Source organism: Neomonachus schauinslandi, chromosome 15, assembly GCF_002201575.2.
Source record: "Neomonachus schauinslandi chromosome 15, ASM220157v2, whole genome shotgun sequence".
In the NCBI taxonomy this organism is placed as follows: domain Eukaryota; kingdom Metazoa; phylum Chordata; class Mammalia; order Carnivora; family Phocidae; genus Neomonachus; species Neomonachus schauinslandi.
Genome location: NC_058417.1, coordinates 19723174 through 19744423, shown reverse-complemented (window position 1 = coordinate 19744423; position 21250 = coordinate 19723174). Strand labels below are relative to the sequence as shown.

At 45.3% G+C, this 21250-nt stretch overlaps 1 protein-coding gene across 2 annotated transcripts; it reads right to left on the bottom strand.

The window, feature by feature from the left end:
* Positions 1–1309: 1309 nt before the first annotated feature.
* On the bottom strand, positions 1310–18162 carry RNF135 (ring finger protein 135). Of its 2 annotated transcripts, XM_044921450.1 has the most exons (7): positions 17806–18162; positions 17717–17746; positions 10981–10991; positions 9234–9392; positions 5509–5689; positions 2780–2863; positions 1310–2188 (listed from the first exon to the last, which is right to left on the bottom strand). In XM_044921450.1, exons 1-7 carry the CDS (start codon positions 18137–18139, stop codon positions 1659–1661), a joined length of 1329 nt encoding a protein of 442 aa, XP_044777385.1. In that variant the 5' UTR covers positions 18140–18162; the 3' UTR covers positions 1310–1658. The 2 variants fall into 2 exon arrangements, with proteins under 2 accessions (XP_044777385.1, XP_021559789.1); XM_021704114.1 differs by lacking the exons at positions 10981–10991; positions 17717–17746 and having other exon boundaries at positions 2780–2869; positions 5527–5689; positions 9243–9392; positions 17864–18162.
* Between the last annotated feature and the right edge of the window lie 3088 nt (positions 18163–21250).

Here is a 21250-nt window from a genome sequence, read left to right as displayed (position 1 = left end):
CTCAACCAACTAAGCCACCCAGGTGTCCCCCGATCCGTACACCTTAAATAGGTGAATTTTATAGTATGTACATTATATCTCAATAAAGCAGTTAAGAAAAAGACATCCATTTTTTTTTTTTACATGGGTAAGACTCTTGTGGCTAGGGGTGCATATTTGGGTGCTAAAACTCTAAAGAGATTCAAGGAAGTGATTACTGTAAAAGTCAGATTCCTTTCAGGTAGAATGCCTGCATTGGTGGTTCAGTGGTAGAATTCTCCTTTCAGGTAGAAGCAGGGTCATGTGATTGAGACAAGACATGTGAAGGAACTTCTGGGAGGGGGGGATAGGAAGGTTTTATTTCTTGACCCAAAGGTAGTTAATAAGGGTGTTTATAATAATTCATTATTTATATTCCACATGTGTTTTATGAAGTTTTCTGTATCTGTTCTGTCATGTAATAAAATGGTTTTTAAAAACAGGGGAAATCGAGAACAAAATGACACCCAGTGTTGGCCAGACTGTAAGGGGCCCCCATGCCCCACCACCTCCTGGTATTCCTGCTCTTCCCTAATCCCTTCCCATGCGGTAAGCGTGAGCAGGACCTGTGGTATGTTTCTAACCAATAGAAGAAGGCAAAGGCCACAGGATGTATGTGATTATGTTTGTGTGATTACATTATATAAGATCTAATGTCCATTTGGCTAGGAGACCGCCTCTTCTTCGTTGGCTTTGAGGAAGTAAGCAGCTACGTTCCAGAGGCCCATGGGGTAAGGAACTGAGGGTGGCCCGCAGACAACAGCCAGCAAGAAACCGAGGCCCTCCGTCTAACAACCCACGGGGAACTGAATGCCGCCAACAACCATGTGAGTTTGGAAGGAGAGCCTTGCCCAGGTGAGCTTCAGATGCCACCATGGCCCCAGGTCACCCCTTGACTGCAGCTGGTGAGGCTAGTCGTCGAACTGTGCCCTAACGCCTGGTGCACAGAAACTGAGCTAATAACTGAGCGCTGTTTGAAACCACTGCATTCATGGTAGTATTATTCCACAGCAATGGATAACCTGCCCCCGTGTTGTAGGGGGAGGGTCCCTAAAACCACTCCCAGGTTCAGTGATTCACTAAAAGGACCCACAGAACTCAACAAAGCGATTGTAGTCTTGGTTACAATTTATTACAGTGAAAGGATACAGATTAAAATCTGCAGGAGAAAAAGGCACATGGGACACAGGCCAAAGAGACACCAACTCTCCTTCCCCATGGAGTCACACAACAGTATTAATTCTCCTAGTGACAATGTGTGACAATGTACAAGGAGACTGCCAACCAGGGAAGCTCCCCCAAGCTTTGGTGCCCAGGCTTTTCCTGGGGGTCAGCCACATGGGCAGGCCTTAGTCTCCAGTCCCTCTAGAGGTCAAGCTGATACCTCCTGGCCCAAGACCCTCCAGCAAACAAACACTCTTATCAGGCAGGATACCCCAAGGGCTTAGGGGTTGCCTCCCAGCAACTAGTCAAGGGCCCACGCTCTCTTGGGAATGTGCAGTCTGCCCATCCCAAGCCTGCAGTTAGCCCTTTACGGCGCACCCATTAACTCTGGAAGTGGGACTCTTGTCAAGGTGCCACCGGCTTGAAAGCAGAGGGAGAGGCCAGGAAACCACCAGGTTCTGACACCCAGGGAACCCTTACACCCTTACTGGCCTTATAGTCAGAGAGTTTCCAGGATTTAAGCCATAGAGCCAGAAGGCGGGGTGCAGAGGAGAGGAGGCTGAGACCGGGCACTCATACAGAAGCGTCTCCTGATCAGCCACTGAATAGAAGGCAAGGTTCCCCTCCTGCAGGTCCAGCCAGATGCCCACCACCTTAGGTCTGTCTGTGCCGAGGACAGTCTCCTTGACCATGTGCCATGCAGAGAGCTGGCTAGTCCCCTTCCACTCTACACAGTAGGAGTCCCTGGTCCTTCCCAGGATCTGGGTCCGCTTCATCCCCCAGGAAGCCACCCCAACTGCCCAGTGGCTGCAATGCTGAGTGTCCACTTCCCAGTACTGCTGTCCAGAAGAAAAGGCCTGGGAACATAAGGCCTGGCAGGTCACAAACCTCTCATGACTCCCGAGATGGGTCTGTGGACAGCTAGATACAGTCACGGCCCGGCCATCCTTGGACACCTCCAGGGTATAGGAGTGGCTGCGAAGGTCAAAGGTTGGACAGATGGCCCCTGAGGAAAAGAGCAAGGATATGACTGGCTTGCTCTAATAGCAAAAAGCAGCTTTGGGATTTGTTTTTGTTTTTAAAGATTTTATTTATTTATTTGAGAGAGAGAGAGCAAGAGCGAGAGCATGGGGGGGGAGGGAGAAGGGAGGGGTAGGGGTAGAGAGAGAAGGGAAGCAGACTCCCTGCTGAGCAGGTACCGATGCTCAGGACCCTGGGATCATGACCCAAGCGGAAGGCAGACACTTAACTGACTGAGCCACGCATGTGCCCCGCACAAAGCAGCTTCGTACCTTTGGGTGTGATAAAGTTTTATTCATACTGGCATTAAAACAAGTACATCAACTTGCAGTTTTCTGTACACATCCCTAGTATTGTTCTAATCACAATACCCTTTTTCCATCTTAATTTTTACTTCCCCATTGGGCCTCTTTCAGGTAGCTGTCTCTGAATCCCATTCAGCATAGCCTGGAATTTGGGAGTCTTCAATCCCATTTGTCTTTGTAATCAGATCCCATTGTGAGCCAAGGAGAGACCCAGCAGCAGAAAGGTGGACCCAGCCGGCCAAATCCAAGTGTTCAGCAGCCCACATACTTACACTGAGCAAACCGGGAGGCCCTCTTGGGGGCTGGGTGGCTCTGGTCAGGCAGCGGACATGAAGAGGAATAGGGAGCTTCCTGGACTTCCACTAAGAATTTCAGAAAATCGGGAAGGGGAAAAAGGGTCATCAAAAATAAATAAATAAACAAATAAAAGGCAAATACAAGGTATCCAAACATCGTGATCAGGGCACACAGCTTGTCTGCTTCATCACATTTCCTCACACATTTTTTTAGTGTCACACTTGGATCAGGCAGAACATCCACCTCAGGTATGTGCAGCCCCATGTTCTCACCGTGGACTTTTTTTTACTGCGTGTTTCTTCCCCCACCTCCCCCGTAAGCTCTAAGCTCCTTGCTGATAGAGACCTTGTTCATCTTTATGTTCTAAGCACCAAGCGTAGTGCCAGCTACATAGCAGGTAAGTGCTATGTGCATATCTATCAAATAAATTATAGGTCTAGGGGATCACAGCACCCCAACACCCAAAATATCCATGACACCCCCCCCATCAGTGCCTTAAACTGTTACTTGCATAAGTAAATTCTGAATGGGCACTTAAGAAACTAATACAAGGCAGGGCAATAGGAAAATTGAATGAGGGTGGGAAAGAGACCTTCACTGTAAGCTTTTATATTGTTTTGATTTCTGAATTTAAAATTTTATTTTTTTTAATTTCTCACAAGCATTTTGCATTTTATTTTTTTAAGATTTTATTTATTTATTTGAGAGAGAGAGAGACAGAAATAGTGACAGAGAGCATGAGTGGGGAGGAGAGAGAGAAGCAGACTCCCTGCTTCTCAGGGAGCCTGACTCGGGGCTCGATCCCAGGACCCTGGGATCACGACCCAGCCAAAGGCAGACGCCAACTGCCTGAGCCACCCAGGCACCCCTGAATTTAAAATTTTAGGGGTGGGGCGCCTGGGTGGCTCAGTCGTTAAGCGTCTGCCTTCGGCTCAGGTCATGATCCCAGGGTCCTGGGATCGAGCCCCGCATTGGGCTCCCTGCTCCACGGGAAGCCTGCTTCTCCCTCTCACACTCCCCCTGCTTGTGTTCCTTCTTTCGCTGTGTCTCTCTCTGTCAAATAAAAATAAATAAATAAATAAATAAATAAATAAATAAAAATTAAAAAAATAAAATTTTAGGGGTGCCTGGGTGGCTCATTGTTAAGCATCTGCCTTTGGCTGAGGTCATGATCCTGGGGTCCTGGGATCGAGCCCCGCATCAGGCTCCTGGCTCAGCGGGAAGCCTGTTTCTCCCTCTTCCACTCCCCCTGCTTGTGTTCCCTCTCTCGCTGTGTCTCTATCAAATAAATAAATAAAATCTTTAAAAAAAATAAAATAAAATTTTTAATTTAACCCCAAAATCTAAAAATTGATTTTATTTATTTAAAGATTTTGTTGTTTTTTTTTTTTAAAGATTTTATTTATTTATTTGACAGAGAGAGAGACAGCGAGAGCAGGAACACAAGCAGGGGGAGTGGGAGAGGGAGAAGCAGGCTTCCTGCCGAGCAGGGAGCCCGATGTGGGACTCGATCCCAGGACCCTGGGATCATGACCTGAGCCAAAGGCAGACGCTTAACGACTGAGCCACCCAGGCACCCTAAAGATTTTGTTTTTAACTATACCCAACGTGGGGCTTGAACTCACAACCCTGAGATCAAGAGTTGCATGCTCCACCAACAGAGCCAGCCAGGAGCCCCTAAATATTGATTTTAAATTTAAGTAAATAAGATCACTAAGGAACTCAATCTAAATTTAGCGGGACACAGGAGCTAAGAGGGCACTTATTTCTCAGTTTTTGGAACACCTGATAAAGTGTGCTCTCACTTGTTTCCTTGAGTTTTTCCCAAGGGATGAAGTTCCTCCACTTAAATATAAAATAACTTTTTAAGCAGAGCAAGATCATTTATTTATTTTTTTAAAGATTTTACTTATTTATTTGACAGAGAGAGAGCGAGAGAGGGAACACAAGCAGGGGGAGTGGGAGAGGGAGAAGCAGGCTTCCCGCCGAGCAGGGAGCCCGATGTGGGACTCGATCCCAGGACCCCAGGATCATGACCTGAGCCGAAGGCAGACGCTTAACGACTGAGCCACCCAGGTGCCCTGAGCAAGATCATTTAAACATAAAAATAGTTATAAGAGGTATGTCTCTAAAGGATATAAAGTTGGCAGTGGCGAGAGCAGGAGGCAGAACAGAGGGAGCCCAGAGCTCACGTCTAAGGGGCAGGTGTGAATTGTTCTTCAGTGGTGACAAGGGTTACAATAGAGAACCTCCAAAGTCAGGACAGAGAGGTTCTTTTCTGCGTTGTTATTGTTTACTATTAGCATACTCACCACACATGATATTTTAATTAAACTTATCAAGGACAATTTACAAAGTTGCATGCTTTGTTAACAAAGACATTTAATAGTTAAACATAAAAAGCAGCCTGTTTCTGAATCTCCTCAGGTTGGTAACACAGGTGAGCAGCAAAATCAGGTCTAGGTTCTGGATGTAGAGGTCTTGGAAAATGAATTTCTATCTTTTAAAGGCCTAGGTGACATCATACCTCCAGCCATATCCAAAACACGTATCCAGCCACAAAAACACTTCCGCCCACCCCTTCCTCATTTACAACAGCACAGGGACAACACAGCTGGGCTCTGGGATCCTATCCCCAAAAAACAAAGCTATTTGTCACTGTTATTGTCATTTCCCCCAAATTCCATATTTAATCCTCTTTCACCCAATAAAATCAACTCACCCTGCGGCTGTTCTTCAAAGGCCTCTTTCCACGTGAAGTTTTCCTGTAATTTCTTCTGGATTTCTTCTAGGTCATGTAGAATGTCTCTCGTTTTTCTCTCGGGTGTGTTGGAAGTCACTGGCTTTGAAGAAGCCAAGGAAAGGTCCACCCCACCAGAAGAAGACTATTGATGGATCATTAAAAACAAATTAAATAATTGAAGTTTCCTAAGGTGTGCAGCAAATAGTATATTCTAATTCTGCCATCTATCATTTTCTACTTGCCTCCTCACAGTATTTTAAAAACATAATTAGTCCTCAAACTACATGCCTTGAAAGCAATTTGGAAGAACACACAGTGCAGCAAAAATATTAAAGGGTGGTTATTTCTGGGTGGTGGGGTTACAGACGATGTTCCTTTGTTTTCTTTAAACTGCTATGCATTTTCAGGGCTCCTGATGGCTCAGTTGTTAAGTGTCTGCCTTCGGCTCAGGTCATGATCTCAGGGTCCTGGGATTGAGTCCCACATTGGGCTCCCTGCTCCGCGGGAAGCCTGTTTCTCCCTCTCCCACTCCCCCTGCTTGTGTTCCCTTTCTCGCTATATCTCTCTCTGCCAAATAAATAATCTTAAAAAAAATTTTTTTTAAAAACCTGTTATGCGGGCGCCTGGGTGGCTCAGTTGGTTAAGCGACTGCCTTCGGCTCAGGTCATGATCCTGGAGTCCCGGGATCGAGTCCCGCATCGGGCTCCCTGCTCGGTGGGGGGTCTGCTTCTCCCTCTGACCCTCCCCCCTCTCATGTGCTCTCTCTCATTCTCTCTCTCTCTCAAATAAATAAATAAAATCTTAAAAAAAAAAAAAAAAAAAAAAAAAAAAAAAAAAAAAAAAAAAACCTGTTATGCATTTTCTAGTATTATGTACAATAAATGTGGATTTCTTAGGTAGTACCCAAAAAAGTAGTAAAATTTGTAAGCCCATCCTCTAGGGGCTTTACAAAATAAATAATACAGATCGTCACCAAGATCAGCCACAGAGGCCATAATAATCTTCCCCGGAAGGCTATCATTCTATCACCTCTCCTCTCAAGAACCAGTGTAGACATGTGGCCAGGCATCCAGGCCCTCCCAGCTCTCTGGGGCCGCCAACACATGCTCCCTGACTTTCTTTAACCTCGGGTCCTGTTATTCCCCAATACAGCCTCTCATCTGCTCCCACCGTGCCACCTTTGGCCTCTGATGTTCCTTCCCAATTTTGGATACTCTTATTTTCACTCTTCTTACCAACTGTAAAGTAGCAGGCACCACTGACTGAGTACTTCATGTGGCTTACTTCTAATTTGTGTAACAACCTTCCAAGGTAGGTTGGTTATCCCCCTTTTACAAAAGAAGTTACAGCTCACGAAGGTGAACTAAATCACCATAGTGAATTTTATCATCCTGCATTTTCCCACCACTTGAGCGCTTATTTTTTTTTAATTAAAAAAAAATTTTTTTTGAAGATTTTGTTTATTTATTTGAAAGAGAGCGCAAGAGAGAGAGAGAGCACAATGGTGGAGAGGGGCAGAGGGAGAGGGAGAAGCAGGCTCCCCGCCAAGCAAGGAGCCCAATGCAGGACTTGATCCCAGGACCCTGGGATCACGACCTGAGCCGAAGGCAGACGCCCAACCGACTAAGCCACCCAGGCGCCCCTCGAGCACTTATTTAGACCAGAGCTTCTTTAGTCCTCACATCAAACCAATGCAATGTCAAGTGTGAAAGTCAGACTCTCAGGCTTTCCTCCCCCCCAACACCTTGCAGCCCTGAAGACCCCTGAGTATTTGCTGAGCACTTACTATGTGGCAAGCACCTTGCTAAGCTTGGGGATACAAGAGTGAACAAAAGCCATCAGGGTCTCTACCCTAATGAAGCTTAGAGTCCAGAGCAGGGGAGGAGGGAAAACAGACATGAATAAATTATGGCACCCATCATTATCAAGTTGCAACTTGTGGTAATTGCTACAAATGAAATCGTAAGAGCCTCTAACAGGGGGACTTGTTCGAGGAAATCAGTGAAGGTTTCTCCAGGAAAGTTTCTCCAGGAAAAGGAAGGTTTCTCCAGGAAAGTGATGATCTAGCCGGGATGAGAAGGATGAGAGGCGTTATCTAGGTGGCAGGGCGAAAGAACATTCCACGGGGTGCACCCTGTAGTGGGAAGAAGTATGACACTGGGGGACTGATAGGGGCCAGAGTGGCTGAAGCATGAAGAGCCCGGGAAGTGGCGGGGGAGGGGAGCCGGCTGGAAGGAGACAGGACAGGCAGACAGGGAAGGAGTCCTGCAGGGCCCTGTTGGTTCTGTGAGGACAGCCAGGATTTGGGTCTTAATCCCACACAAGCAGATGTCACTGGAGATGTTGTAAATCAGATTTGTGTTTGAGAGGGTCACTCTGACAACCATGAGAAGAGCAGACCAGCAGGAATAGAGTGGGGTAAATAATTATTGCAGCAATCCAGGCAAGAAATGATCAGAGGCTTGGGGAGCCTGGGTGGCTCAGTCGCTTAAGTGTCTGCCTTCACCTTAGGTCATGATCTCAAGGTCCTGGGATGGAGCCCCACACTGGGCTCCCTGCTCAGTGGGGAGTCTGCTTCTCCCTCTGCCACCCCCCACCCCCAGCTTGTGCTCTCTCTCTCATTCACTCTCTCTCTCAAATAAATAAATAAAATCTTTTTTATTAAGATTTTATGTATTTATTTGACACAGAGAGACAGCAAGGGAGGGAACACAAGCAGGGAAGTGGGAGAGGGAGAAGCAGGCTTCCCGCTGAGCAGGGAACCCGATGCGGGGCTCGATCCCAGGACCCTAGGTTCATGATCTGAGCCGAAGGCAGATGCTTAACGACTGAGCCACCCAGGCGCCCCAAATAAAATCTTAAAAAAAAAAAAAAGAAATGATCAGAGGCTTAGATCAGAGATGTCTCCAAGGAGCTCAAGAGTAGTAAATAGGCTCTGGGGATGTTTAGGCCGGTGAGGGAGGGGGTGACATGATTCCCAGGTTCCTGGCTTGTGTCCTTAGAAGGATCATAGGGCCAGTCACCAAGATGGGGACTCCCAGAGGAGTTTGGGACAGTTTGGGACATTCTAAATGGGATGTGCCTTTGAGATACACAGAGGAAAAGGTGAGAAGGAAAATAGCAGACCACAGCTCAGAGAGGGATCCAGGCTGGAGCTATGTTTGCGCATGGGGTGGTAATTAAAGCCATGGTGTGGGGAAGACCATGGGGAAGAAAAAGGGATGTACCCCTCAGCCTTGAGAAATTTGGGCATTTTGGTGCTGAGGAGAGGAAAAGAGAGTGAGCCTGCAAGACAGCTGGGGAAGGAGCAGCCATAGAGAAACAGGGGAAGGTCAGAAGACTCCTGTCCTGGAAGCTAAGGGAAAAGAAAGCTTCAGGAATGAAGGTGTGGTCAAAGGCTGCTGAAAGGTCAATGAAGATGGGGACTAGACTGTCTGCAGGATTTGCATAGAGGTCCCTGGAGATCTCAGAGCTGGTTAGGTGCAGAGGTAAGGATGGAATCTAGCCCACCTGAAGCCCGCCTACCTCACCTCAAGCATTGCACACTTCTGGTCATCCATGTGTGACAGTAAGAAAATGGTAAAAGATGAAGACTTATTGCATCCTTCAACTCCCAGCATATTCCTGTGGCTCCAGCTGGAAGCCATCCCTAGCCCCGCCCCCGGCACATGCTTTCCCCTCTGGGCTGAGCCTACCATGCACATGCTCGGGGTGCTCCCTTCATTGTCTGGTCTGGATTCGGGGAGGTGCCTCTGACTCTGAAGACTCCTGACAATGTCTACGAGCTGTTCCACCAACTTCGCCAGCTCACGCCCAACTTCTGGGATGCTCTTCTGTGCCGCTGCCTTTAAAAGAACAAAGCAGAACCCAAAGCTGGACCCAGGACCCAGCTCTAGACAGAAGGAGCTGTAAACACTGCATAAAGGAAGCAGGCAACAGAGTGACAAAAATGTCCAGAGGACAAGGAGGTAGATGCCCCAGATCTTTTGCATGCCTACTGATTGTCCAGTGGCCATAACAGGGAACCAGAACCCGTCCCCAGGCTGGGGGGCGGGGTGTGAGAGTGAAGCCTAAAGGGACGTGCAGGCTCATCATTCTGAACAGAGGTCAGAGCAGAGATGCTGAGAGCCTGGCAGGGTGGGTGGAGCTGGTAAGGTGAGTGGGGCAGTGGAGGGCATTCAACTGGAGAGGTTGAAGACCCACTCTCACCAGAGTCATCCTGTGTCCTCACCACTCCTTTCAAATTGAAAGTGACCCTCCCTCTTTCTCCTCTTCAACAATGCAGACACTCTACCAGTTTACTGTGCAGGGATCTTGGAGACTTTTTTTTTTTAAGATTTTATTTATTTGAGAGAGAGAGAAAATGAGAGAGTGCGTTAGCAGGGGAAGGGCCAGAGGGAGAGAGAGAATCCCAAGCAGACTCCCCACTGAGTGTGGAGCTCAATGTGGGGCTCGATCCCAGGACCAAGGCAGATGCTCAACCCACTGAGCCACCCAGGTGCCCCAGATGTTCAAACTTTAAAGTGATGCACAGATACAAGCTCCTTTTATGTGATTACTGACATCCTCCAGATTTAATTTTTACTTTTTAAAAGACTTTATTTTGGGTGGCTCAGTCGGTTAAGCGTCTGCATTAGGCTCAGGTCATGATCCCAGGGTCCTGGAATCGAGTCCCGCATCGGGCTCCTTGCTCAGCAGGGAGCCTGCTTCTCCTTCTGCTGCTCTTCCTGCTTGTGCTCTCTCTCGCTATGTCAAATAAATAAATAAAATCTTTTAAAAAAAAAAGTAAAAGACTTTATTTTTTTAAGTAATCTCTACACCCAACATGAGGCTCAAACTCACAACCCTGAGATTAGGAGTCACATGGTCTTCCAACTGAGCCAGCCAGGTCCCCTGACATCCTGACCATTTAAAGCGACACTCAGACTAGAGGGCGCTATTAACCCCTTTTAAAGACCTTGATCTGCTCAGCTGCCTGGCTGGGAGTGGAAGTTCTGCAGCCAACATTCTGGCAACTTCCAGATCTGGTGGCACTCATCAGAGGCAGGCAGGGCCCAGACTTAAATGGTGAACATTGCATTACGTCCAAAAGGGGTCCTATACAGAGTCACAGAAATACAACGTGTTCATTATCCAACTGTCAATAAACCAGAGTTTTTATAACTTTTTTTTTTTTAAAGATTTTATTTATTTGACAGAGAGAGACACAGCGAGAGAGGGAACACAAGCAGGGGCAGTGGGAGAGGGAGAAGCAGGCTTCCCGCCGAGCAGGGAGCCCGATGCGGGGCTCGATCCCAGGACCCTAGAATCATGACCTGAGCCGAAGGCGGACGCTTAACGACTGAGCCACCCAGGTGCCCCTATAACTTTGTTTTGACATATCACATTTTTAAAATCATGCTGGGACCTCAAAAACTGGAAATGACCCAGGACCTTCTGCAACTCTAAGAAGCCTGATGTCCCTCAAAATAGTATGTGTTTTGGAAGCCATAATCAGGCTACTTTAGAGAGGGAGGTAGCCGACCACTTGTAACACCATTTGCTCTTAAATTTCCAGGCCCCACTCCTAAATATTCAGGTGGCTGGAACTGAAGAGAGGAGCCCTTATCCTGGCACTGGAGCAAATTAAAAACTTAAAAAAAAAAAAAAGTATATTGTTTTTTCTATTCATAAAAGAAATGCACACTCATTGCAGTGAATTTAGAAAATGCAAAGCATGAGGGGCACCCGGGTGGCTCATTCGGTTAAGCATCTAATTTCAGCTCAGGTCATGATGTCAGGGACCTGGGACTGAGCCCCAAGTCGGGCTCCCTGCTGAGTGTTGTGTGTGTGGGGGGGGGAACCTGCTTGTCCCTCTCCCTCTGCTAGTCCACCTGCTCATTCTTTCTCAAATAAATAAATAAAATCTATAAAAAAAAAAAAAGCAAAGCATGAGAAAGAGGGAATGTTTTAAATCATCCAATATTCTACCATCCAAAAACAATCATTCTTACTTAACAGCCAATGGGAAGTATATTCAGTTATCATAAGCAACATTAGCAAAGAGTTTTAAAGACCTGAGGGATAATGCTGTATTTATAATAAAAAAGAACAAAACAAATTTTAATCATAATCACAAAAAAAAAAATGGAAGCAACCAGTATGTCCCATCAGAAGGTGAATGGATAGATTGTAGTACATTTATGTAATGGAATATTTTTCAGGAATAAAAAGAAGTGAGCTATGAAGCCACAAACCATAATTTTGCTTAGTGAAAGAAGCCTATCCGGAAAGGCCAGAAATTGAATGATTCTAACTGTATGACATCCTGGAAAAAGCAAAACTAAAGAGACAGTAAAAAGATCCACAGTTGCCAGGGGTTGGGGTGAAGGTACAAAGAGGTGGAGCACAGGGGATTTTCAGGGCAGTAAAATTGTATGACACCATAATTGTAGCTACGTGATATCATGCATTTGTCAAAACCTATAGAACTGTACAACACAGAGTGAACCCTAATATCAACTGTGGGTTTTGGTTTCAATTGGCAATAATCACGCCTTGGATAAACTCATTGGCTACAATACTGCCACCGCGCAAAGCTCAACTACAGATTTTAGTGAATAACGTATTAATGTTGATTCATCAATTGCAACAAATGTACCACACCAATGCAACTGTTAATAGTAGGGCAAACTATGAAGGGCAAATGGGGACTTGCCATACTATCTGCTCAATTTTCTGTTAACTTAGAACTGCTCTAAAATGCTTCTCCCTCTGCCACTCCCCCTGCCTGTGTTCCCTCTCTTGCTGTATCTCTGTCAAATAAATAAAAAAATCTTAAAAAAAAAAAAAAGGCTCTAAAAAATAAACTCTATTAATTAATTAAAATTAAAAAAAAGAGGATATAACCTGGTTATACAATGTGACCTCAACTCTGTTTAAAAATATTATCGGGGGGGGGCACCTGGGTGGCTCAGTTGGTTAAGCGACTGCCTTCGGCCCAGGTCATGATCCCGGAGTCCTGGGATCGAGTCCCACATCGGGCTCCCGGCTCAGCAGGGAGCCTGCTTCTCCCTCTGACCCTATCCCCTCTCATACTGTTTCTCTCTCTCTGTCAAATAAATAAATAAATCTTTAAAAAAAATAAAAATTAAAAAAAATAAAAATATTATCGGGGGCATGCATGGGTGGCCAGTCCGTTAAGCATCTACCTTCGGCTCAGGTCATGATCCCAGGACCCTGGGATAGAGTCCCGCATCCGGCTCCCCACTCAGTGTGGAGCCTGCTTCTCCCTCTGCCTCTGCCGCTCCCTGTGCTTGTGCTCTCTCTCTCTCTCTCTGATAAATAAATAAATAAATCTTAAAAAAAAAAAAGAAGAAGAAGAAAGATGTCAAATCAATCACCTAAATTTATACCTCAAGGAACTAGGGAAAAAAGGGCAAACCAAACCCAAAGCTAACAGAAGGAAGGAAATAATAAAGATTATTGGAAATAAATAAAATGGAGAATGTAAAAACAATGGAGAGAATCAATGAAACAAAAGTTGGTTCTTTGAAAAAATCAACAAACTGATAAATCTTTAGCTAGACTGATAAAGAAAAAGAGAGAGGATGGGAAAGCAAGCTGGTGCAGCCACTCTGGAAAACAGTATGGAGGTTCCTCAAAAAGTTGAAAATAGGGGCACCTGGGTGGCTCAGTCGTTAAGCATCTGGCTTCGGCTCGGGTCATGATCCCAGGGTCCTGGGATCGAGCCCCGCCTCAGGCTCCCTGCTCCGCAGGAGGCCTGCTTCTCCCTCTCCCACTCTCCCTGCTTGTGTTCCTTCTCTCGCTGTGTCTCTCTCTATCAAATAAATAAAATCTTAAAAAAAAAAAGAAGAGTTGAAAATAGAGCTACCCTATGACCCAGCAATTGCACTACTAGGTATTTACCCCAAAGATACAAATGTAGTGATCCGAAGGGGCACCTGCACCCCAATATTTATAGCAACAATGTCCACAATAGCCAAACTATGGAAAGAGCCCAGATGTCCATCAACAGATGAATATATAAAGAAGATGTGGTATATATATATAATGCAATATTACAACAGCCATCAAAAAAAATGAAATCTTGCCATTTGCAATGATGTGGATGAACTAGAGGGTATTATGCTAAGCGAAATAAGTCAATCAGAGTAAGACAATTATCATATGATCTCAATGATATGCAGAGTTTAAGAAACAAGGCAGAGGATCATAGGGGAAGAGAAGAAAAAATGAAATGGGACGAAACCGGAGAGCAAGACAAACCATATGAGAATCTTAATCTTAGGAAACAAACAGGGTTGCTGGGGAGGGAGGGGGATGGGGGTGGCTGGGTGATGGATATTGGGGAGGGTATGTGTTGTGGTGAGCGCTGGGTGTTGTGTAAGACTGATGAATCCCTTGGGGTGCCTGGGTGGCTCAGTCATAAGTGTCTGCCTTCGGCTTAGGTCATGATCCTGAGGTCCTGGGATCGAGCCCCACATTGGGCTCTCTGCTCAGTGGGAAGCCTGCTTCTCCCTCTCCCACTCCCCCTGCTTCTGTTCCCTCTCTCGCTGTGTCTCTCTGTCAAACAAATAAATAAAATCTTAAAAAAAAAAAAAGACTGATGAATCACAGACCTACACCCCTGAAACAAATAATACATTATATGTTAATTTAAAAAAGAAGAAATGGGGAAAAAAAGAGAGAGAGAAGACATGAATAACTAACATCAGAAAGAAAGTAAAGTGGAGACATTACTACTGACCTTACAGAATAACATTTAAGAGATTATGAACTTTGTATGCCAACACATTAGATAACTTACATGAAATGGATAAATTCCTAGAAACACTAATTACCTAAACTGACTCAAAAAGAAACAGAAAATCTCAACAGAGGTATAACAAATAAAGAGATTGAATCAGTAATCAAAATCCCAACAAAGAAAAGTCCAGGACCAGATGGTGTCGCTGGTGAATTCTACCAAATACTTAAAGAAGAATTAATACCAATCCTTCTCAAACTCTTCCAAATCATTGAAGAGGATGGAACACTTCCTAACTCCTCAGTGAGGGCAGCATTACCCTGATGCCAAAGCTAGATAAACACATCACAAGAAAATTACAGACCAATATCCCTTATGAATATTGATGTAGAAATCCTTAACAAAATACTAGCAAACTAAACCCAACAGCATATTAAAAGGATAACACATCATGACCAAGTGGAATTTATCCCAGGAATGCAAGGTGTTCAATTTAAGAAAAACCAATGTGATACACCATATTAACAGAATGAAGGAAACACACACACACACACACACACACAAATTATCTCAATTGATGCAGAAAAGACATTTGACAAAATCTAACACCTTTCATGATTAAAAAAAACACTCAGAAAACCAGGAATAGAAAGGAATTTCCTCAACATAATAAAGAGAATTTATGAAAAGCCCACAACCAACATCATACTCAATGGTGAAAGACTGAAAGCTTTCCCCCTAAGATAGGGAACAAAACAAGCATGCCTGATTTCACTTCTGCTACCCAACATTGTACTGGAAGTTTTAGCCAAATCAATTAGACAAGAAATAAAAGGTATCCCAATTGGAAAAAAAGAAGTAAGATGATCTCTACTCACATAGGACATGACCTTATAAATAAAATCCTAAAGAATCCATAAGAAAGCTACTAGAGCTAGTAAATGAACTTAGCTAAGTTGAAGGGCACAAGATCAGCACCCAAAAAGAAGTGTGTTTTTATACACCTGCAGTGAACTATCCAAAAAGGAAATTAAGGAAGCAATTCCATTTATAACAACACCTAAAGGAGTAAAATGCCTAGGAATAAATTTAACCAAGGAGATGAAAGGACTTATATTTTTGGAACCTACAGAACATCACTAAAAGAAAGTTAAAAAGACCTAAATAAATAGAAAGACATTTCATGTTTTTGGGAAGAAGACTTAATATTATTAAAGATGTCGTACCCTAGGTGACCTACAGATTCAATGCAATCTCTCTCAAAATTCCAACAGCCTTCTTTGCAGAATGGTAACATTAATCTTCAAATTCATATGGAATTGCAGGAGACCTGAAGAGCCAAAACAATCTTGAAAAAGAAGAACACAGTCGGACGGACTCACACTTTCTGATTTCAAAATTTACTACGAAGCTACAGTAATCACAACAATGTGGTACTGACATAAGGACAGACCAAAAAACCAATGGAATAGAATTAGGAGTCCAGAAATAAACCCATTCATCTACGGCCAACTGGTTTTTTATAATGGTGCCAAATCCACTCAATGTAGAAAACAGTCTCCTCGACAAACAGTGCTGGGACAGCTAAATTTCCACATGCAAAAGAATAAAGTTGGACCCCTACCTCATGCCATATAGAAACATTAACTCAAAATGGATCAGCAACCTAAATATAAGACCTATTACCATTAAACTCTTGGGTGAAAATACGGGGGTAAATCTTCATGAACTCAGAATTCGGCAATGGATTTAGATATGATGCCAGAAGCAAGAGCAATAAAAGAATAGATAAATTGGACATCAGCAGAACTTAAAACTTTTATGCATCAAAGGACACCATCAAGAAAGTAAAAACAACCATAAGATGGGGGAATATATTTGCAAGTCATATATCTGATAAGGGTTTAATATCCAGAATTTATAAAGATTTCCTAAAACTCAACAAGAAAGGGCACCTGGGTGGCTCAGTCAGTTAAGGGTCTGCCTTCGGCTCAGGTCGTGATCCAGGCCTGCATGGGGGGGGGGGGGGCCCCTCCCCCCAGGGGGGCCGGCTCCCCCCCCGCCCCCCCCCCCCCCCATTCTCTCAATCTCTCTCTCTCTGAAGTAAATAAAATCTTTTTTTTAAGATTTTATTTACTTACTTGATTTGATACTTATTTGATTTACTTATTTTTAAGATTTTATTTACTTATTTGACAGAAAGAGACACAGCGAGAGAAGGAACACAAGCAGGGGGAATGGGAGAGGGAGAAGCAGGCTCCCCACTGAGCAGGGAGCCCGAAGGCAGATGCTTAACAACTGAGCCACCCAGGCGCCCCTGAAATAAAATCTTAAAAAAAAAAAAAAAACTCAACAAAAAAAGACAACCCAATTTTGAAAAACAGTCAAAGGACCTGAATAAACATTTCTCCAATGAAAATATATAAATGAGCAATAAGCACATGAAAAGATGGTCAGTCAACATCATCAATCTCAGGGAAATGCAGACCAAAACCACAGTGAGAAAGCACTTCACTCCTAATGGGAAAGCTATCCTAAAAAAGTGGCAGGAGGGGGGAATCAAAATAAAATGAAAAATAACAAGTATTGGCAAGGATGTGGAAAAATCGGCAACTCCTACTTTGCTGGTGGAAATGTAAAGTGTTGTAGCTGTTTTGGAAAATGGTTTGGCTGTGTTCCTCAATAAGTTGAACATAGAACTCCCATACCACTCAGTGAGTCCATGCCTTAGGTATTTACCCAAAAGAACTGAAAATAAGGACTTGGTTACGTGCACACCAATGTTCCTGCATCGCTATTCAGTCACCAGAAGGTGGAAACAATCTGAATGTCCATCAGTGTATGAACAGATAAACAAAATGTGGTACATTCATACAATGGAATATTATTCAGCCACCAAAAGGAACAGAATTCAGGTGCATGCTACAACATGAATGAACCCTGGAAACTCGGTAAGTGGAAGAAGCCAGACACAAAGGGACAAATACTACATGATTCCACTCACATGAAATATCTAGAGTAGGCAAATCATGGAGACAGAAAACAGACTGGAGGTTACCAGGGGCTGCAGGGAGTTGGAATGAGAAGTTATTGCTTAAGGGGTGCAGAGTCTCTGTGGTGATGGCCTTGTGGCAACAGAAACTGGTGATAGCTGCACATCACTGAGAATATAACTAATGCCACTAAATTATACACACAAAAAACGGCTGAAATGACGACTTTTATGCTGTATCTTACCTCAATGTAAGAATGTTCAGAGACAGAGGAAAGACTGGAAAGAAGTGGAAATGTGCCAAGAAGTAGCTAGAGCAGCCAGGCTGATTGGATGTCAGGAGACTGGGGTTCCCCCCGCCCCCAGCTTCTTCATACTTAGAAGCGGGAGTGCTCAGAGTGAGACCAGCCCTGCGAGAGCAGGAAGACCGGGCCGGATGCGAGGAAGAGCCGGTGCGCCTCCCTACCGGCTGCTGGGCAGCGCGACGCAGGGGCCCGGGCGCAGGCGCGGAGGGGGCGCAGGGCGCGGGGTAGGGGAGGGCGCGGGGCGGGGGCGGGGCCGGGGCCGTCCGTCACCTCGCGCAGCGCCCGGCTGTACTTGTCCACCAGCTCCTGCAGCAGCGTGTTCTTCCGCAGTTGCAGCGGCGCCGGGTTGCTCTCCCGGCAGGTGGGGCAGGAGCGCGGGGGGCTGGTGCTACCCGCGGCCCACAGGCCCTTCAGGCATTCGCGGCAGAAGCTGTGGCCGCAGGGCAGCGTAGCGGGCGTGGCGAGCAGCCCCTGACAGATGATGCAGCCCAGGTCGTCCTCGACCAGCCACACGGGGACGGCCGGGCCGGGATCCAGGCCCGCCATAGTGACCAGTCCGCCCCGCCAGACGCCGGGGCGCGGAAGTCAGGGCCTCGTCGGGGACCGCCCGCTCGCGGCAACGTCTCCTCCGGCTCCTCCCCCGGCCTTCCTCTCCCCGCCTCGGCCCACCCTTTTTTTCCAGTGTCCTGTCCCGCTGAAAGCGGACTTTGAGCACCCCCCTACCGGCGCGGGGCTCCCTAGGTCAGAGCTGGCCGGAGTCAGAGCCTCCTGCGCGGGGAGATCAGCTCGCCCCCAAACGCTAGGAACCCGCTGATGTCCCAAAGACCCTTTAGCTTGATGCCTCCCCCCGCCCCCCCACCGCACACACTTTGGCCTATTAAAACGCAACCCCGACAGCTGTTGAGAGAAGAAGAAAGAGAGGGTTCGGTTCAAGAACTTTATGAGAATGCGCCCACTAGATGTCATCCAGCCACTCCAGCAAGTAGTAAAGGATTAAAGAATACCCGGTGCACATAACTCTTTAAAAATACCGATGCTGGGGCTTGGCTCCCAGAGAATCTGATTTCATCGTCTGGGGTGGAGCCCGGCGCCGGGATTCTTAAAAAACCTCCCCGGGGTGATACTAACGCGCAGCCAAAGTTGAGCGACCGCTAGACTTTTCAAACAGCTATTACAATGCAGAACTGTGCCACCGTCTCCTTACTGCTCTCTGCTGGCTGAAAGCACATTATCCAACAGGCATCCGGACAAAAATACTGGAAAGTCTGTTTTCTTGAGGTCGCGCGCCTTGGGCTCGCTCCCTTCCTCCTCTCCTCTTATTCCAGTCCCAAGCTCATTACAGCATGAAAACGTTGGAGCTGGAAGAGCATCACAACCTTCCCAAAGCCCCAAAGAGGCAAGGGAACTTTCAGGTTTACACAGCAGTAACTGAGTGGCAGAGACCAGAACCCCCCACCTCTCTGTTGAAATGAACTAACGATATCTCATATTTTATTTCACCCCATCTTGCCTGGCCCCGAGGTAGGTAATAGATAATACAAATTTGTGGCTATTTCCAATACTGAAAATGACAAGTAGTGTTCAATAGAACTACCTGTTAGGCTACTCTTTGAAGTTTCCAGCTCTTTCCAGCACCTGGTGGGATTGGCGCTTCTCTGACCCACTTGAAACATGCAGAATACTTGTTACCTTTCCACCAGCTTAAAAAGCTAGTGAGTAAGTCGTTGTATCCCTTTCTGCCAAATGCCCTGACTATGGAGTTGAAGCCATCATCTGGTGGCCTGGGTTTCTGAGTGGCGAAGATGAGCAGACCCCCTCCAGACCCACACTAGAACATGTAGTAAAAGAGGAAAATGAACTTGAGATATGTTAAGCTTATGGAAGTTTAGTGGGTGCTGTGGCATCAGCATAACTTAGCCTATCCTGATGTATTACCTGGATTTTGTTCCCAAGTCTCCTCATTGGTGGTAAACTGTTTCGCCAATGCCTCTCTTTTCTGAAATACAGGCACAATACCAAAGACACATGCTTACGTTTTCCATCTTAAAATATAAAATCTCCTTTAATAGAAGCACCCCTCTAGCCACGTCTCCTTCTCTATTAGACACCCAAGTTTCTTGAAAGAGTAGATTAACCAGTGGTCTTCAAACTTTTTCTTGGACAATTCCTAAAAGTTTCATGCAAAAGCATGCAGTGGTTACCAGAAAGGGGGTAGGGGTAGAAATAGCCCTAGGGGTAAAAATACATGAAGGAGTTCTTCATTTACACTGGAAATTTTCTCATTCTTTCATCTTCTTGAATTTGCATTTCTATTCCACTTTCTCCAGGGAACTATGTTCTTCCTTTTCTATGTTTTGGAATAGTTTGAGAAGAATAGGTATTAACTCTTCTTTAAATGTTTCGTAGAATTCAGGATGCCTGGGTGGTTCAGTCGGTTAACCCTCTGCCTTTGGCTCAGGTCATGATCCCAGGGTCCTGGAATCGAGCCCCGCATCAGGCTCCCTGCTCAGCTCCCTCTGCCTGCCTCTCCCCCTGCTGATGAGCGCTCGCGCGCGCTCTCTCTCTCTCTCTCTGACAAATAAAATCTTAAAAAAAAAAAAAAAGAGGGGCTGCCTGGGTGGCTCAGTCAGTTAAGCGTCTGCCTTCAGCTCAGGGTCCTGCTTCTCATTCTGCCTCTGCCTCTCTATCTCTCCTGAATAAATAAATAAAATCTTTAAAAAAAATACAATACTCCTAAAAGAGAGAGAGATGGGGAGCAGGAACAGGAGGGGCAGAAGGAGAGGGAGAATCTCAAGCAGACTCCATGGCTGCACACAGACCCTGACTCGGGGCTCGATCTTAGGATCATGAGATCATGACCTGAGCGGAGCCCAAGAGTTGGACGCTTAACCAACTGCGCCACCCAGGTGCCCCCCAAAGGAATTTTTATAGGTTAAAGTAGACTTACAGGATCCTGGGGTTTGGGCTAAGATTGCCTTTTGCCCTTAACAAAGTACTAACCTTGAGGCAGCTGAATTCCTAGAGGAAGGTCACTCTGCCTCTTTAAAGGCGTTGTCAATGGGCTGTAAATAGTAAGGAAATTTAATTTTTCTTTTGCCTTTGTTTCCCACATCATTGGAGTTTTGTTTGTTGGGAGTTTTTTTTAGTACTGATTCAATTTCTTTGCTGGTTATAGGTCTGCTCAAATTTTCTATTTCTTCCTGTTTCAGTTTTGGTAATTTATATATTTCTAGGAATTTATCCATTTATTCTAAGTTTTCTAATTCCACAGAATGATATTCTAAGGCAATCTATTTTATGCATGAAAGTCTTATCACTTTGTAATCACTTTTATCAATTTGTAATAATTCTCTACAATAAAAATATGTATATATGTTGAAATTTTAAATCTGTTTTACTTCCTATAACAAAAAGTCTCTTCTTAAACTTTTCTTCCAGATTGATTTATCATTTAAATTATTATTAGCAGGCAGGGCACCTGGGTGGCACAGTCAGTTAAGTGTCCAGCTCTTGGTTTCCACTCAGGTCATGATCTCAGGGTCATGAGATCCAGCCCCGAGTCAGGCTCCGTACTCAGCTTGGAGTTGGCTTGGGTTTCTCTCTGCCTTTCCCTCTGCCCCTCCCTGCTCATGCTCAGTCTCAAATAAATAAATAAAT

Bases quoted from the DNA above. Each gene is read 5' to 3' on its own strand.
- RNF135 (XM_044921450.1), bottom strand. From the start codon at position 18,139: ATGGCGGGCCTGGATCCCGGCCCGGCCGTCCCCGTGTGGCTGGTCGAG. The intron at 17,747-17,805 runs GCCCCCTCCGCG...GCCGGTAGGGAG, and splicing joins TCCCCTACCCCGCGCCCTGC to GCGCACCGGCTCTTCCTCGC. The intron at 2,189-2,779 runs GTAAGTATGTGG...TCTTTTCCTCAG, and splicing joins GGCCTCCCGGTTTGCTCAGT to GGGCCATCTGTCCAACCTTT.